Raw genomic sequence first — 19,052 nt, 5'->3', positions numbered from 1 at the left:
ATATTTCATTATAATTAGATAATAATGACATTGAAATAATTACTCTTGAAACCAGCCAGTCTCTTGTGTTAACAAAAAATTACATCCAATGATTAGGAACTAAAATTAGAATATAAGACTTACTATTGTTAGCATATTAAAATGAAGTACCTATTTTTAACATGACATTGCTTTTTCTAGTATTAAGTCTTTGTTAGGGAAGAATTATAATGTCCCAGCTGGTCTTTCATGAGTAATCAAGTAATCTCCCAGAGACCTTTATTTTTGTATCAAAGTTTAAGCCTTTATTATGTGTTGGTAACTTAGGCCATGAAATGAGGTATTACTATGTATTCTTCAGCTGGTCTGTCTCGAGTAGAAGAACCCAATTTTCTTCTCCTGGAACTAAGCCACTTCTGATCATCTAATCCATCTTCGCTTGGCATTTTATAAATGTTCCTTGGCTGTCGATTGGATTTTCAATCAGAAAGAAAGGATAATTTTTCTACACCTGTATATATGGTATCTTGCATACAATTATCATAAAATGGTCCCTTCTCAAGCAACCAACCCTTGAATCTAGTAATATATATGAGATATTTCAGCTGTTTTTAATAAATTCTTTAGCACATGACAAAATATAAATTTTTTTTTGCTATCTTCCATATAATCAACTTTAATTATATATATTTTTTTAATCCTCAAAGCAATCTATACCATATTTCTTTAGTGACATTTTTGAGAAAGGGAAGGGGGTAAATCAAGGGACACAGTTTATACAATGTTATTTTATAAAATCTTGAAGATACTCTTTTATCCATTCATGCATTCAAAAATGCTCTTAAACATCAATGACACAAAACGTAAATATTGCATTTAAGTACAATTTATGTCTTATTTTTAAAATAAAACTAATTAGCATAATCCAAGAAAAATTAGTTTTGTTTTTGGATAATTTAAATTTCAGTTTTACTAAGTGAAAATATCACATACAAATTAAAACAGTTCTCTGTAAATACGATAATTAAAAATTCAAAATGTTTATATTTCATACCTACTGTTAATTTAGCAATTCCTTTCTAATAGCTAATATGAATGTATGCTTGAAAATCACATATCATTTACAAAAAAAAAAAAAAAATTTTTTTTTTAGAAATGAAGCTAATGCTTAATCTAAAAATAAAGAATACCTACTACTACAAAGAAATGATTCTCGTAGACAGGCTTATACGTTGGTTATGCATTATTAAAACACTTAAGGAATAGAACAACGTGGTTAAGGATATAAATTAAATTAAACTTTAATAAATATTTTCCGATATTTCGGCAACGTCACGTTGCCATTTTCTAAAGGAACTTACAAAAAAGTTACGTGCACGTAGGCACTACAACACAGAAACTGGGGACTTGCCCAGTTTCTGTGTTGTAGTGCCTACGTGCACGTAACTTTTTTGTAAGTTCCTTTAGAAAATGGCAACGTGACGTTGCCGAAATATCGGAAAATATTTATTAAAGTTTAATTTAATTTATATCCTTAATTACGTTGTTCTATTCCTTAAGTGTTTTAATAATAAATAATAATACTACAAAGAAAGTGTAGCATAACGTATAAGTACTACCTATTTTCTTTTATTAAAAACACTTTATAGCATTCTGATTTTCAAAACTGAAGATTTAATAAGCAATAAGATAAAATTGTATGAGATTAACCACCATACTATATTAGATCTCTAAAAAGAGAAGAAAAAGTGTGTTTTCGAAATAAATACTTTAAGGACTATTTTGGGATTTACATATAATACACATCAGTAAAATCCATTAAAAAAAATTGCACTTAGATTTGTTGTAGTGAGCAGGTAAGTGAGTGGATACATTTTTTAAACTCCAAGTTAGTTTTTACTGATATCTGAAAAGTAATATTTACTAACTTGAGGTTCCAATTTAATGAAGCAAAAGATTCCTTTATTTACAGCATACTATTTTGAAAACTTACTATATCCAACATACTAGTTTTATAAAATTTCAAATAAATTCCTAAGAATTAAGATTTAAAAAAATAAAAAAAAAAACATAAATGTAATCCATAATTCAAATGACATTATGATAGCCATTAATATTGCTCATTATATATATATAGCTATAACCTCTGTTACAAAAATTATTCAAATTATTTTTAGTTTCAATAGCAGCAAAAGATACATCAAATATATTATGTATTTTCATTTCAGAAATTTCACTGAAGTTTTTCTGGAGATGCAAATAACAACAAAAATGATGCCCCCATCTATATACATTCCATACAATAAGTACTTTATATATATAACGTACACCAATGGTCATCATACTTAATTCTGGCCCAATATAAAGATGCCATTTGGAACTTTGTATTTCTGACTAGATGGAATAGAGAGAGAGACCATTAAGTGAAAACATGCTCCCATTTACAACTGGAAATTTCTTGAACTGATATTGCAAATTTATTTCTCCTTATCCATTACCAAACATACAGATTTGAAATCTTTCAAATAATGACTTCCACTCCTTACCCCACCACAAGGAAATGCTATTAAATGTGGATATCCATGTTTATTACTAATGATTATAATATAATAAAGAAATTAAAAAAAAAAAAACTATTTTGATAACATATGAAAGAGTATATGGTGAACTTTATGCTCTGATCATAATCTTGTTCCCAATCATGATACAAATATATTATAAATCATATATAAATATGAAAGTTGATCAAAAAGTTTATATTCTGATTTAGAAAAAAATGATATAAACCTGAAATTCTAACTTATGGCAATATATTAACACAGCTGTTTATGCACAGTAAACAAATCAACTGAGTAAATAATAAATCTGAAGTCTGTGTTATTATCGAGTATCTCTTCACAATCCATTATATATCATGATATGCAACAAATATTAGGGGGAATGTGATCCAACTTACTTTATTTGCAGTTAAATAGTGTATCAGATAATAGCATAACTCTACATATGAGTGGCTTAAATTAACTCTCAGGTTGGCATTTCTTACAATAGTATTCTACATAAGTGATGGTTGAAACTGCAAAGAAGAGACTCGTTTGTAATTTCACATAAACTGGATACTACACATGAACTAACAAGGCAACTTTTTTTTTGACACATCAATTCCAATATGAGAAGTTGCAGAATCTATAGCACATTAGTGCTCAGTCTGTCTGTCTCTGAGTGAGATCCAGAGATAACAGCACTTGAAATAGCTCCATGTGTAGAGGGATGATTTTTTTCTAACTTGGTTTATCAAATTGTGGCTGATTATCACAAGTAAATAAAAATGATTTTCAGCAATTATTAAACTAAGTATTAAATTGCTGACTAAATTTAATGATCAATCCCATAACTAAACAAAAATTATACAAAATAAAATTTTCAAAATTCAGAGACCTCCTGAAATGTAATTAATTCTCAAGATAAAAATTAATTTTCATCAAAAATTTTGATCATCATTAATATCCTCAACAGACTAATGATAAAAAACTCGTTATTTGGATTCCGAAATCAAATTTCACATCATTTTGCCTCAGTAGGCAAAGTTGACATTATTTTCTGGGATGATGGAGATGCCATCAATTATAACCAGGAATGCCTATCAAAGAAAGTACTAAAGAGTTAATTTGATAAACAGTTTATTGACTGATACAAAATGTAATGAAAGTTGTATAGCATAATATTTTTAAGATAATGTTCATGATTAAAAGTTCTCCTTCCCAAATATTCAAATCCCATCATATGTGCCTGATCTCAGTGATATTCTCTTCAATCATAAAATTTTCAGGTGATCAAGTTGGCTGGTTATGAAATGGAGTGAGCAAAAAAAAAAAATTTAAAAAAAAAATACAGGATTTATTTTCTGGAGCCTGTTCCCAAAATACAAACTTTTTGACCAGTGCTTTATATTATAGAATATAAATGTACATAAATTTTTAAGGAATTCTAAAATATCATTAATGATATATCAATTTATCCTATTTTATAAACTACAAGCATTTGAGGACTTCTAAGAGCTCTTCTACATCTTTCATACCTTGATTGAAGTGTTAATTAGTGCTTATAATTTTAAGCTTACCTTTAAGGTAATTTCTTTCCTAATATCAGAACTTAAATTTCTATCTTATTGCTTTAGCCTAATCACAGTTTCATTAAAAATCAAATATAAAGTACCATTGAAATAAATATTTAAATTTCAATGGATGTTGGGTTTAGCTATACTTTCCTAGGGAAGATATGAAAAATTGCAATAACTGATGCAGAAAGAAGTAGTTCAAAAACAATGTTCCAAGGTAGACATCTTAAAATATAATCAAGTCTCAAGTATACAGATAAACAATACAGTAAGACAGGAAAATAACATTTCATTATAAATTATTTTTAATAAAAATTCTTCTTTAATATTCTTTTTTTTTTTTTATGGTGAAAGCCATTTATTGTACAATTTCCAGAATTAAAAAAAAAAAAGGGGGGTTGCAATAATCAAATAATTAATTTGATAGCATGCCTTTTGTGACAGATTTTAATTTTCCTTTCTTTAATCTTGAGACTTATCTGGTTTCAAGCAGCAAACAAATAAACTACTGCTCTTCAAAATTTATAATAAAATCTTTGAAACTGTCCAAGTTTTCACCATTCATTCACTGTTGACAAATGGCATTTGGCACCAACATATTCTCTATACATTTCTTGAACTAAGCAAAATAATCCTTACAGATACAGAAGCATTATCTAACTGATGATCATTTTTATTTATCATCTGCAATATATAAAGAATTTTTAAAAGCCTATTATGGCAACTAGGAAAAAATATCTGTACTCTAATAATATGACTGATTTCTTTTAAGGATTACCCTACATTCCTTTTAATAAAAAAAATAAAATAAAATAAATTATGGCCACTTTAAATGATAAAAACATTTCTTTTTACAAAAAAATTAAACTGCAAATGCTGAACTATGGCTCTTATTAATGTTAGCCAGCTGAGTTAGTCTCATAAAATGTGAATATTTCACACATTTATCAATTATTTTAAAGAAATTAACTTGCTTGTCTGTATCAACATATTTATGACAGCCTCAACATTTACTAAATTTTAGCTAGTTTGAAGATCTCATTTTAAGTTATTTTTGAAGCTACAATACTTGAGCATACTGTGAAAACAGCTGAGTGAAATAATTTAAAGGATCAGAAAGAAAACAGCTGTAGTTCTCGTGATGTCTTTGGTAAAACAAAAAAGGTCCAGTTGTGTTAACTTTTTGATTCATGCCTTGAATGTATGAACAACACGGACTACATATTGTCTACATATGGGACATTCATGAAGTCGTTTTCCACATTCTGTACATGTAGCCATATGTCCACATTCCAATAACACAGAATCTATTGGTGTTTCCATACAAATCTTGCACAAATTTTCATCTGGTACTGCATCTAGATGGAGGAAAAAAAAAAAAAAAAAAAACATTTACAATTGAATACATTTCATTTCATTCACCTTCTTAGACAAAATAAGTACTGCATTAAGATATTTTTTAATGACAATAATCCTGTTCACAAAAGGCTACAAACTTATAGTATAGTAAACTAAGAGTCTGGTATTCTGAAAAAGACATGGAACTTTTTAGGCCTCTAATATTAATTCACTACCTGGTGTGAGACTTCCAACACTACCATATACTTTGCACCAAAACATCTACCACATAAAGCAGTGTGGAAATTTCTGACTGTGAGAGTAGAAAACCAAATTCTTTATATCTGAAAAATTATATTCTTGTTTAATCCTTTCCCTAGTGTATGTATAAGCAAAGGTTGCAAGTGAAGTATCTTCATGACTAGGTTATTTGTATTTAGTGGCTATCACCTTCACATCAACTGCCTCAGTATTCCATAATGCAAAAACATCATGGAAAGGGCCACTACTCAGACTAGTTTTGACCTTTATTGAGGTCTCATCAATAGGAGCTAATGCAAAAGTTAAACTTTCTACAAAAAAACCAAGTTCAGAAAAGAAAACAGTTACAAATTATAATAATTTTCATACTTTTTTTTTTTTTTTGCAATGTCAGGGTGCTGAATATTTAATTGAAATACACAAAGAGCAAACAATATATGAAGCTACAATATTACCAATATCATATGCATATTTGCCCAGTATCATGATGTTATTTTGGGCAAGTTTATTTTGTATACCACAATGAACTATCAATTAAACTGTTTTTCCCCATTCATGTTTTCTTTTTTATTTTCATGTTTCTTACTGATCAAGATATAAATTTATGGACATCTTGAAGTTGAAATGTGGTGGTAATTATGCCAGCAGTTTTCATGTGTTAATGCTTAAGTACTAGGAGGCAATCATGTTAGAAGTTTAATTGAATATTGGCAGCACTAAGAAAGGATTAAGGACTATTTTAATGCTTGCAATATTTTGTCTGTCACCGAGACATCTTCAGTTATAACACTTGTAAAACGCACAAATGCATGCACATGCAATGCAACACTGAATAAAACATGGATATGACTAAAGTCCTATCTAGGTGGTGCAATCATTATGGGTGTTTGCAGGAGGTCTAGGTTGTACACATGGAATTGTACTGATTGATGCTTCCCAAATTTAGGGAAGTTTCTTGAAACCACTTTTGTTTAAATTTCATTGATTTGTGAGCTACTGCAGACTCCAAAAACAGTCTTTCTTTTTTTAAATTTACTTTTATAAATTTAACTATATTTTACTTTCATGAGAACACATTATTTACATATCTTAGCCAGATAGATGTCTTTTCCATCTTAGAAATGCATTCCAGTCTTGCCACTACCAATTCCGCCATCAGTTCGATACAATCGGAGATCTCAGCAATCCTCAATGTCCAAGAGAATGGACTTCAGCTTTGGTCCATTCTCTTGAACATTTCAAAAGCATATCAAAAAGTATAATATTCTGTGCAATTCTAAATCACAACTGCAAATTCAACCTCTCATAATGTAATGAATCTGTCATCGAAAAAGGCTCAAAAGATGCCATCAGCACTCTAAGCCTTAGCCACAATTTTGCTGTAGCAGTGAAAGGAGTGCTGGTGCTAGACCAGATTAGGAAAGTTAGCTCTGAAAATAGCCAATATCAGACTTGATGTCAACAATAATCCTTTCCCAGTCTTTGCCTCTGAAAAGGAATCTATCTTTTGGCCAAGTTGCTGATCTCAGAAAGTTACAAAAAAATAAATGCATCATCATTAGAGCAGATAAGTGTAATGCCATAGTCGTCCTTAACTACACTGAATATAATCAGAAAATGAATATTATTCTCCAAGATAGATCTTTCTACCTACATCCCACCAAAATGCAGGTTAAAAAATTAAAAAGCCTATTTAAAAAAGTATCTTTCTGGTTACCTGACATTACAAAAAAACTCAAACCCTTTGATTCTTGTCCTCCCTGTATATAGTTTACTTAAAATCCACAAATCCAGACCCCCCCCCACACACACAGCAAATGTCACTGATGCTCCCTGCTCAAAACAGTTAGCAAACTATCTTACCCCACCCCACATTCTATATAAAAAAACTATCCATTTTAAAACTTCTACATTACAGATATATTGGTAAGTTTTGACATCACACTGTTTACCAATATTCTCATAAATGTATCATGATACCTTCATGTTCTCAAAAATGTTTATTCTTCTAATATCTTAGATCTCTTTTCCATTCCCATCAATTCTGGTTATTTTTCCTTGAACAAAAATATTTACAAACAGAGGGAATTGCTATGGGTTTCCAATCTCTCACTCCACTTACCAATTTTTAGATAGAAAATTTTTAAAAACAAGCCATAGATAGACTCTCCCCACCTCAAACCTATTTGGTCTCATGGCCCCAGACACATTAGGCTCCTTCCTCTGTCACCCAATAAGCACCCAGTTTATGATGGAAAAGTAAAATAAAAATAGTTTACCCTTCCTTCATATACCAAAGGAACTTCATATAACCATTGGACAGGAACATATACCAAATATGTTCTTGTCCGATGGCTACACTTCTTACAGAATTCTAAAAAATATATTCAATCCTTGGCTATCCCCTTCACAGAAGAATTTCAGAAATACCATCACCATCCCCTATGTCTGATCTGGAGTACACTACCTCTGCACAACTTTTTTAAGTCCCAACAAAAACTTGTCAACCTTATCTGTTCTATCAAAGATCATTTCCCTTCTCTCTGTGCCTGGAGTATATAAAGTATCCTGTTCCTGCAAGCTGACATACTTTGCACAGACAGGTAGATCAGTGGTTCCTAAAGTGGGTAGTACCACCCACTTCGGGGCGCTGGAACAATTCAGGGGGTGGTAATGGCCTCATGAGCAAAAGAGGATGTTGAATTGAAGTAAGGGGTGGTGAAAGCATAAAGGAGAAAAATTAGGAGCTGAAGAAATTTTGATGATATAACTGTTGTATAATGTAAGAAAAGGTCATAATGGTTGCTTTATTTTCCAAGGAAATACAAGGAACAGCCGATCGGTGTTGAAGTCTGACAACAGGTCTTAACAAGCAAAGTGTTGGCAGGTGCACACTTTCAAGTGATCAGGATTTTACAAGTCCAGTATGCATTGGCAGGAACATGTGCATGTTATGGCTTGTTCACTATATAATACTATTAATACATAAGACATATGAAATCACTTTTAGATTGTTTCTGAATTGTGTGACAAGCAGTTAGCAATCTGATGTAGTGCATATTCGATACCTAGTTGGTACCTTACACGGATCACACACAAAGCAAATTACTGTTGTTCCAATAAAATAGCAAGTTTCACCTAAGTATTTTTATACCTTTTCTTGTAAAAATAATTTGGTTTAGGTACATGAGAAATTCTATTCTAGCAATTTCGTAAATTTAACTTTTATTTACAGATAATATCATGGCTGAACCCAAAAAGAAATATAGACAATATAATATCGAATATTTGAAATATGGCTTTATTCAGTCGCCTACAAACAAAACATTACCAATGTGCCTGATTTGCCAAAATGTTTTTTTTCAAATGAATCTATGAAGCCTAGAAGAATTTTGACAAAAGTTCATGCAGATAAAAAAGATAAGGATTTAATATATTTTCAAGCACTTAAAGAAAAAGTTTTGAAACAAATAACGTCGTCAGGTATGTTTTCAGCAGCATCCAAACTAGATGATGATGATGATGATGGGTTGCATGCCTCTTACATTTCCTTACTGATTGATAAATCGGGAAAACCACATAATGTTGGTGAAGAACTAATCCTACCAGCTGTTAGTACGATCATACGCACTATACTGCACAAGACAGCCACAGTGCAACAAAGAATTGATGAAATGGCCCAGGATGTTGAACTCATTATGTGAGTATTTAAAAACAACCCAGCTCACTATACAACTTGATGAGTCTACTTCACCAGTGGTATTAAACATGATATCAAAATTGGAGATGTTAATGTCAGCTCTTTGCTTTATGCAGACGATGTTATACTTCTAAATAAATCCGCTACAAGTCTGCAAGATTCCCTGATTAAATTAAATAACTGTTGTAAAGGATATGGTATGAAGGTTAGCATTAAAAAGACAAAGACAATGAAAATAGGTAGAATCGTTGAAAATGCCAACTGCATTATGAACGGAGAACCTGTGGTACAAGTAAAACATTTCAGCTACTTAGGCGTGATTTTTAGTAAAGATGGTAAATTAAATATGGAAATAGACAACCGAATCAACAAAGCTAGTATGGTAGGAAGTCAAATGAATAAATTCATATGGAATAAGAGAGAAATTAGTCGGAACACTAAATTAGCTGTATACAAGGCAGTGTTCAAACCAGTTTTAACTTATGGATCTGAGAGCTGGGTCAGAAGAAAAACACTTGACCAAAGACTAGAGACTGCAGATATGAGAGTCCTGAGAAAGATTAGAGGCATGAACAGAAGGCATCTGGCAATATCATATTAAAAACTAGGATATTAGGAAAGAACTTGACATTGTCAGTATACAGGAATGCGTTAGCATAGCTAATCTCAGGTGGTATGGTCACTTAAACAGAATGGGAGAGGAAAGATTAGCAAAAGAAATGTTCTCTGCCAGGTTGGCAGGAAAAAAATCCCAGAGGAAGACCAAGATATAGGTGGATTGATACAGTACAAAGTGCCTTAGACGATAGAAATATAAGATCTGATAATGTTGAAGTCTTGACAAGTAACAGACTGATTTGGAGGAAAATTATAGATAGGAAGTTAGTAATGTAAATTTTTCATGGAGTACTATCATATCCTGTACATGGCAGAAATTTGATGATGATGATCTCCTACAAACACTGATTGTGGTTGCCCTACTTAGGACTTTAGAGTCATATCCACGTGTTTCAGTCAGTATTGCATTGTGTGTTACAATTGTTAGCTGTACTCCCTGAAGATGTTTCGGCGACATATAAGAAATATTGAAAGCATTAAAATAGTTTTTAATCCTTTCTTGGTGCTGCTAACACTAATAAAACCCCAACATGATACTAGCAGTTATATAACTGCCATTTCTGATACAGTTGCTGAAATTTGTGAACTAAGAAATAAAGACTCCTATATTAATGTGTAGTAGACTATTTGGCACTAAGATACCATAATAATGTTTAACACATTAGTAGTATTAATGGTCAGTTGGACACACCAGAATCCCTGCTCTAGATACTAAGCGTTATCTTTTTCATAACATTTCCATGCTACATTTTTCAAGACAATGGGGGAGGGGGGGAACATTCGACATATCACAAGTGGCTTGAGACAATCTCCCATCTCATCCTCGTCTATCAACAGATGCCATTTCTGATCATTTGTGCTTCTTCTCTTTTTCTTATCCTGATGACTATAATACTGCCAAAAACACATTTACCTTCTGACAACATTCTCCTCATCAAACTCCTGCACAGACAACCTAGGTAAATCATACCAGAAATAGTGTACCATATGCCTTTATCTTTTGCCAGAAAGATTCAGAAGAATCTTACTAAGGACTAGAAGACTTATGATATCTAGGTTCCAAATTACCATTATATAGTGAATAATTATGAATCATTTATTCCTCCCACCCCAACACACACACACTTGTAGATGCATGTAGTGGTTTGATAACATTTTTAAGCAGTCATATATATATATATATATATATATATATATATATATATATATATTTTTTTTTTTTTTTTTTTTTTCAGAATTTATTTTTACTCAGTTGGAATATTATGAAAAAGCTTTAATGACTGATACCGAGAGATAAAAAGATGACATGATATATTTGAAAAGATACTACTAGTACACTAGTTTCATTGAATTGATCAACATCTTCAGGTATCACAATCAAAGAAATATATAAAGAATTACAGAGACTTAAAATTGTAATAACAGAACAAGTACAAAAAGACAGTAGTGTGTTTGAAAACAAAATGTGAGCTTGAGTTCCAAACAAACGTATACTACGTGCTATTGTGAGTGCGCCAGTACTGAACAGAGGCAACGTGTGCGTCAGAGAGATTGAAACTCAGGCTGTTGTTGATATGAGAGGAATCTAGAGAAATTTCCCTAGATTCGACAATCTTTCTCTCGAGTTCATCATAGCACACATGGATGTTAGAAGTTTGAGTATATGTGTGTGTGTGTGTGTGTGTGTGTGTGTATATATATATATATATATATTAGGATTACCAAGTAATTTTATAAACTTGGTTATTTTACTCCTAATCCCAAGTAATCAAACAGTTAAGTTTGCACCTGAAACGTAGTTCAAGTCTAAAGGTGGTGCAACACCAGGGCAACTCATTGTAAAGGTGGGTAAAGCACATCTCACTAAGAGATGTATACTGCAATACATTATGGGTGGGGTCACTACCCAGACCGGTTTCAACCTTTTTTGAGGTCTCCTCAGTGAGTAGCTAGACCCTAAATACCAAGGTTTTAATAATACAGCGCCTTATCAACTTTACCTATACAAGTTGCTACAAGGTGTTTTTATTTTGAATAATCTCTGGAGGAGATATAGATGTAAATAAGTTTTTTTACCTTGGGAATAATGTATATTAGGGTTACCAAGTAATTTTATAAACTTGATTATTTTACTCCTAATCCCAAGTAAGCAAACAGTTAAGTTTGCCTGAAACATAGTTCAAGTCTAAAGGTGGTGCAACACAGGGCAACTCATTGTAAAGGTGGATAAAGCTGTGATCACTATTCTTAGACTTGAACTACGTTTCAGGTGCAAACTTAACTGTTTGCTTACTTGGGATTAGGAGTAAAATAACCAAGTTTATAAAATTACTTGGTAACCCTAATATACATTATTCCTAAGGTAAAAAAATTATTTAAATTTATATCTCCTCCAGAGATTATTCAAAATAAAAACACCTTGTAGCAACTTTAAAGTTGATAAGGCTCTGTATTACTAAAACCTTGGTATTTAGGGTCTAGCTACTCACTGAGGAGACCTCAAAAAAGGTTGAAACCGGTCTGGGTAGTGACCCCACCCATAATGTATTGCAGTATACATCTCTTAGTGAGATATGCTTTACATTATAGAAAATACTAAGAATAGTGATCAGAGTTTTACCCACCTTTACAATGAGTTGCCCCGGTGTTGCACCACCTTTAGACTTGAACTACGTTTCAGGCGCAAACTTAACTGTTTGCTTACTTGGGATTAGGAGTAAAATAACCAAGTTTATAAAATTACTTGGTAACCCTAATATACATTATTCCTAAGGTAAAAAAAACATATTTACACACACACACACACACACCACTTGGAAGTCAATGGACACTATAGTGTGAAGAACAAACAGCTTTGGCACCCACCTTAATAAGATGCAGGACTTCCTTTCACTGTAATGACTGCAGCATTTCTACAGGACATCATACTTTACACAAGTGTACAATAGCAATCAATGAGAATTTTGGAAAATACTTCCTATAGTCCTCGAATGTTGTGGGACAGACATCCCTTGACCACACTCAACACTCCAGTTCATCCCAAAGATGTTCAGTAAGATTGACATCAGGACTCTGTGGAGGCCAGTCAAGTGTGTGATGACATTCATGCCCACAAACCATGTAGTTATAGCAGCAGCCTTATCTTTATGACATGGTGCATTATCTTGCTCAAAGAGACAATGATCAATTTCATAGAAACACCACAAAATGGGAAGCATTTCATTGTCCAGAATGTTAAGATATCATCTTAGAATTCAATCTTCGTGGCAGCACAAACAGAGATCCGATGTCAAACCAGGAAAAACAGGACCATACCATCGCACCTTCACCTCTGAATCTTTGTGGAAGCACAAACAGAGGTCCGATGTCAAACCAGAACCATACCATTGCACTGTCACCTCTGAATTTTCATAGTTTGGGTTATGTATTCTGGTAAGAGACATTCACTGAGTATCCATCACACCCATCCATCTACTTAGTAGATGATGAGGCGTGATTCATCGCTCCATAACAGAGCTTTCCAAGCTTTCCCATCCCACTGTACACAACACTGCATAGTGGTTTGAGTAATGTGGTGTTTGCATATTGTAAGTATTCCATGGTAGGAAACCCATGTTGTGAGTCTCGGTTCTAAATGTTTTTGTGCAGATTTGTGTTTCGGTCGATGCTTGGAACTCCACATTCAATGTGTCAGCAAAAGAATGGCTGTTTCTGCATATTACCTTTCATAGTACCCTACAGTCATGTTCAGTGACTGGTGTATCATCCACTGCAGGTGGGTGACTACCTGTACTTCCATCTCAGTGTGGTATCACTGATTGTTGACCTGGTATGACTTAATTTGCTAAACAGATAGGCCTGCAACATGTCATCCTATCACATTGCCTCTTTCAAACTTCTTCAGTTCACTTCTTGGAGCCATTTCACCTGGACACAGTTGCACTGACCTGGGAGCATCATATTCCTCCTATTTATACCGGCTACAAATACGTGACTTATTACAAGGTACGATGCACCTTTCCCATGAGGTGTCCATTGACTTCTTTCCAAGCAATGTATATGCATAATGTAAATAATGCATTTATTTACATCAGTTATGCAAATGAAAAGTTTAGAATAATTTTTCCATTTCAGCAACAAGACTGTTATGTCTATAAATAACTGCAGTAAGTATTAGCTGGTGTAGCACTTCTCACTTCACTAAGAATTTTGTTTTTAACACTAACAACAGTAGTGCAAGGTAAGTTTAGCCTGCAGCCTATCACTCCATTTAATAACTTTAATCATAGCTGATAATGGCTGATTTTTATCTACCAATTATTAACAACAATAAAATAAAATAGTTAGAAACAGTTCATAATTCGCAGCAAATCAACGAACACAGAAATATGCAGTGAGGAATGACATCACAGAGTATGCACTTTGGTTGATTCATGGCAGAATCATGTTACTAAAACCATTGTACAAGCAAATACAATATCGTATAAATGGGCGATGGTCATAATTGAAAAGTAACACAAGTGTCCACTTGTGTTGCATTGCGAGGTGTTGTAAGGTGGGACATTACTGTACTTGGTTACTAAAGAACATGCTGATGAGCAAAGATAAGCAGGTTATTGCAGGCCATTTGGACTACTGATTACAGGTCTGGTCACCTATGTTTCTTGGGAATAAGAAAGGTGGAGAGGATCCAAAGGCAAGTGACCAAGACGGTGGCAGGCCTATGGAATGCTCCTTATAAGGATAGATTGAAAATTTGTGGGTTACCAAAATTAGCTGATAGGTAGAAGAAGAGCAATATGATTGAGACATACAAATTACTGACACTTTTTCCTTCTCTTCTAAATAGTATCAATGATACAGAGGTTTCAGAACAGGTCTTGTGGAGAGAGAACTAAAGGTCATCCCGGAAATTAAGCTGGAGTGTGGTTAGCAATGGTGTGAAAATGAAACTTTTTGCTTGAAGAGTGGTGAGTGAGTGAGTGGAATAGATTGCCAGAGTTAGTTATGAATACTACGTCAGTGAATGAGTTCAAAGCAAAGTATAACAGATATTGCATGAATAATGGATAGAGCTTGGCATAATATTTAGGGCCCCTTCTTCCATGAATCTATGGACTCTGTGGATTTGCCCATTTAGTAATCATCTTCTTCTTCTTCTTTCGCTATGCCTTATCCCGTGTTAAACGGGGGTCTGCATTCACATCTTTAATCTTCTTCTTCCAGATTCTCCAGTCCAGGGCATCTTCCCAACTCCATCCTTTCTCCCTAAGATCCTTTGCCACCTTATTCCTCCATCTGAGTTTGGGGCCTGCCTCTTTTTCTCCTTCCCTCCACATACTCCACTCGTTTACCAACATACTTCTCACTCCTTCTCTCTACATGACTGAACCACCTCAGCCTGCTTTCTTGTACCTTCTTACCGATCAGTCCCACCTTGTTCATCCATCTGATGTAGTCATTCCTTATCCTGTCCTTCTTTGTTCACACCACTCATCCATCTCAACATCCGCATCTCCGCCACCTCCATCTTCCTCTCCTGTGCCTTTGTTATAGGCCACGTCTCCACACCATGGAGCATCGCCAGCCTCACCACCATCTTATACAGCTTTCCTTTCATCTTACAACTCACTCTCTTGTCGCACAGGACCCCCACTCATCTTCCTCCAGTTCATCAGCCGCATGTTATTCGGTGCTGTATTTCTTCATTCAGGTCACCATTCCTCTCGACGATCGACCCAAGGTACTTGAATTTCTTCCCTGAAGTTAACCTTTCACCCTGGAGTCATATGATCATATCCTCGTCACTTCCCGTTGACATATATTCAGTCTTTACCTTTCATGCCTCTCTCCTCCAATACCTTTCTCCACTCTTCCAGGGTCTTTTCATGCTTCTCTCGGGATGATTTGCAGAGAACAATATCATTGGCAAACATCATGCTCCCTGGCGCCTCCTTCTTCACGTCCTCCACTAGTACATCCATGACCAGATCAAAGAGGTAGGGGCTCAGAGTTGATCCCTGATGGAGCCCTATGACAATGGGTCACCCCTCTATCATGCCGACACTAGACCTGACCTGAGTTTTCGCTCCCTCATACATCTCCTTCACCAACCTTGCGTACTTTTCCGACATCCCCCCCCCTCTTCCTCATACACCACCATACCTCCTGTTTGGCCACTCTGTTGTATGCCTTTTCCAGGTCTATAAACATCATGTGTAGCTCCGCCTACATCTCCCTATATTTCTCCATCAATCGCCTTAGCACAAATATTGCATCATTAGTAATCATCATAATGTGTTAATTTGTGTATGTTCTTCTAGACTTCACAGGATGAAAAATCTAAGAATGAAGAGAAGCAGCATTGGAAATGACTATCCTGAAGAAGAGATGTGGATGGAATTCAGGAGAATGAATCATTAAGTTTAAAGCTGAACTATTCATGTCAATGAGCAGCAGCTACCTGGGAAATGGCTACAAACAGAAGGAATGAATGAATGATGGCGACAAGGTCAGCAGAACAGTGCCTATGAAAATACCAATTTAAAAAAAAAGCATAAATTTGAAACAGAAAATCAGAGTGTGATTGAAGTTTGTGTGAGAGAGTGAGAGAAAGGAAATCATCTTAACAAGATTATCCTCTTCTAAATAGTATCAAGCATTTTAGAGAAGTTTTTTGAACATCACTGCAAATATAAAAACTGTATTCTGAGGTTAGTCAGATTTGAAATTTAAATAGTATTAGAAGTGAGCAGGTGAGAAGTAGTGTCTTAAGCAGAAAAGAACAAAGTCTGAAGATGTGTTAGTGAAGGATTAACTTTCTTTCTTTGATCTGCAAATGCAAGTGTTATGTAATAAGTACTTGGATAAATTCTTTGAATCGAACCCACAGATTTGATCTCTCTCTCTCTCCCTATATATATATATATATATATATATATATATATACGAGGCTGGTCTAAAAGTTCTCGGCCTCGACCATACATGGCAACACTATCGGCAAGATTTTTTTTTCTAAGTTGGTCATAAGCATCCATCTGAAATTACAAATAATTTTATCAAGTACTTTGTTTTATAGAGCTGTCTGAAGTAAAAGTGCTGTCTATACCCTTTAAAATGGATAAAATTGAGTACTGTGCGGTTATAAAATTTGTAAAAGAAGGTTTAACGCCAAAAGAAATTCATGTGAAGTTCATAAAGTGTAAAACACCAGAAATCATTGATCAAGTGCAAGATATGGTATTATTGGATGACCAGTGAGTCAAAGTGCATGAAATTGCTGAGACTATATGCATTTCAAAAAATGTATAGGATATATTTTGCATGAAGAATTGCATGTAAAAAAAGCTTTATGCAAGATGGGTGCCACACTTGCTCACAGTAGATCAAAAATGCACTCGCATGAAAATCTCTAAACAGTGCTCGGAGTGTTTTAACAAGAATAAAACTGATTTTGTGCATCAATTTATTACTATGGATGAGACCTGGATTCACCATTACACACCAGAATCCAAATGGCAGTCAAAACAGTGGACAGAAGCCGGTTGTTCAGCACAAAAGAAGACAAAGTTGGTTCCATCAGCAGGGAAAGTCATGGCATCGGTGTTTTGGGATTCTAAAGGCATTTTGTTTATTAATTATCCTGAAAAGGGTACAACAATAACTGGCGAATATTATTCCGATCTTTTAACCAGACTAGATGAAAAAATTCGTGAGAAAAGACCTTTTGCAGAAGAAAAAAATCATCTTTCATCAGAACAATGCACCTGCTCACAAAGGTGTTTTGGCAATGGGAAAATTAAGGAATCTGCAGTATGAATTGTTGAACATCCACCCTATTTCCAAGATTTGGCTCCCTCTGACTTCTATCTCTTCCTCAAACTAATACCCTTCCTTGCTGGTCAGTGTTTTTCTTTGAATCAAGAGGTGATTGCAGCTGTAGAGGGGTATTTTGCAGATCTTACTGTGAACCACTACATGGATGGGATAATGGTGCTGGAGCATCGCTGGAATAAATGTATTGGTCTTAAGGGAGATTATGTTGAAAAATAAAAATTAATTTGAAATTATAAATTTGTTTTTTCACTGTTAGGCTGAGAACTTTTCAGACCATCCTCATGTGTGTGTGTGTTAGATGAGTGATTTACTCAGTTGAAGAATAATGATATTTTTGTTATATTGTAGTTTCTCTAACAAAGACATAATTATTCTTCTGGTGGATAAAGGCAATGCTACGGTTGTGCTCAACTCTGTAGATTATCACAACAAGATGCTAGACTTGATACAAACTGAGACTTACTCGATCCTCGAAAGAGATCCTACCTACTAACTTCATAATCATACCTACAACCTTCTAACAACAACAACAACAACAGAATTCCCCAGGAACACACGTCCATGTCTTCGTTCTCTCCATCTGCTGATCCCTCGATTATATGGATTATCTAAAATCCATAAAGAGAACATTCCTCTATGACCAATCGTAGACAGAATTGATTCTCCAACCTATAACCTTTCCAAATTTCTTGCTAAATCTCTAAAATGTTTCTCCGGTCAATCATCATCTTTTATTAAAAACTCCGTGAATTTTGTCTCTAGCCTTAAAGATATTAGTATTAAAGAAGAAATCATGGCCAGTTTCAACATAGTCTCCTTATCCTTATTTAACAATGTTCCTACAGAAGAAGTGCTCTTACTTTTAAAAAACAAATTATCTGTTTTATGTGTTCATTCAGGATATTTCAAGTATGGAGATACTATCTACAAACAAAATTCTGGATTAGCTATGGGGGGAAACCAATTGTCACCAGTACTTGCTACCTCGAAGATTTTGGAGAGAAAGCTATCTCCTCCTCCCCTTTAAAACCCAGAATTTGGAAAAGATACATAATGACATTTTTTTAATTTGGGGACAAGGCCATGAATCTCTTCAGAACTTTCTAGACCATCTGAGTAATCAACATCCAAACATAAAATTTACAGCTGAGTTAGAAGTTAACGGTTCTCTTCCTTTTTTGGATGTTAAACTGACCTGTTCAGCAG

General features: G+C 34.0%; 2 protein-coding genes across 6 annotated transcripts in view; one reads left to right on the top strand and one right to left on the bottom strand.

Moving 5' to 3' along the window:
* Window positions 1–2,431, top strand: part of LOC150109973 (2-oxoglutarate and iron-dependent oxygenase domain-containing protein 2-like) — a 202,167-nt gene extending 199,736 nt beyond the window's left edge. For all 3 annotated transcript variants that reach the window (XM_090397457.1, XM_090397437.1, XM_090397428.1), the window contains one exon: window positions 2,208–2,431. In XM_090397457.1, the coding sequence (XP_090253583.1) occupies window positions 2,208–2,328 (121 nt within the window). In that variant the 3' untranslated portion in view covers window positions 2,329–2,431. The remainder of the gene's footprint in view (window positions 1–2,207) is intronic.
* An 868-nt stretch (window positions 2,432–3,299) lies between these two features.
* The window catches only part of LOC150109972 (E3 ubiquitin-protein ligase RNF34), a 246,749-nt gene continuing 230,996 nt past the window's right edge, over window positions 3,300–19,052 (bottom strand). For all 3 annotated transcript variants that reach the window (XM_090416125.1, XM_090416134.1, XM_090416142.1), the window contains exon 6: window positions 3,300–5,451. In XM_090416125.1, the coding sequence (XP_090272251.1) occupies window positions 5,282–5,451 (170 nt within the window). In that variant the 3' untranslated portion in view covers window positions 3,300–5,281. The remainder of the gene's footprint in view (window positions 5,452–19,052) is intronic.

The sequence above is a fragment of the Typopeltis vanoorti genome, chromosome 1 (genome assembly GCF_054136105.1).
Source record: "Typopeltis vanoorti isolate ZY-2024b chromosome 1, IOZ_Tvanoo_1.0, whole genome shotgun sequence".
Classification (NCBI taxonomy): Eukaryota; Metazoa; Arthropoda; class Arachnida; order Uropygi; family Thelyphonidae; genus Typopeltis; species Typopeltis vanoorti.
Note: the sequence above shows the minus strand (reverse complement) of the source record. Positions and strands in the feature narration are given on the sequence as shown.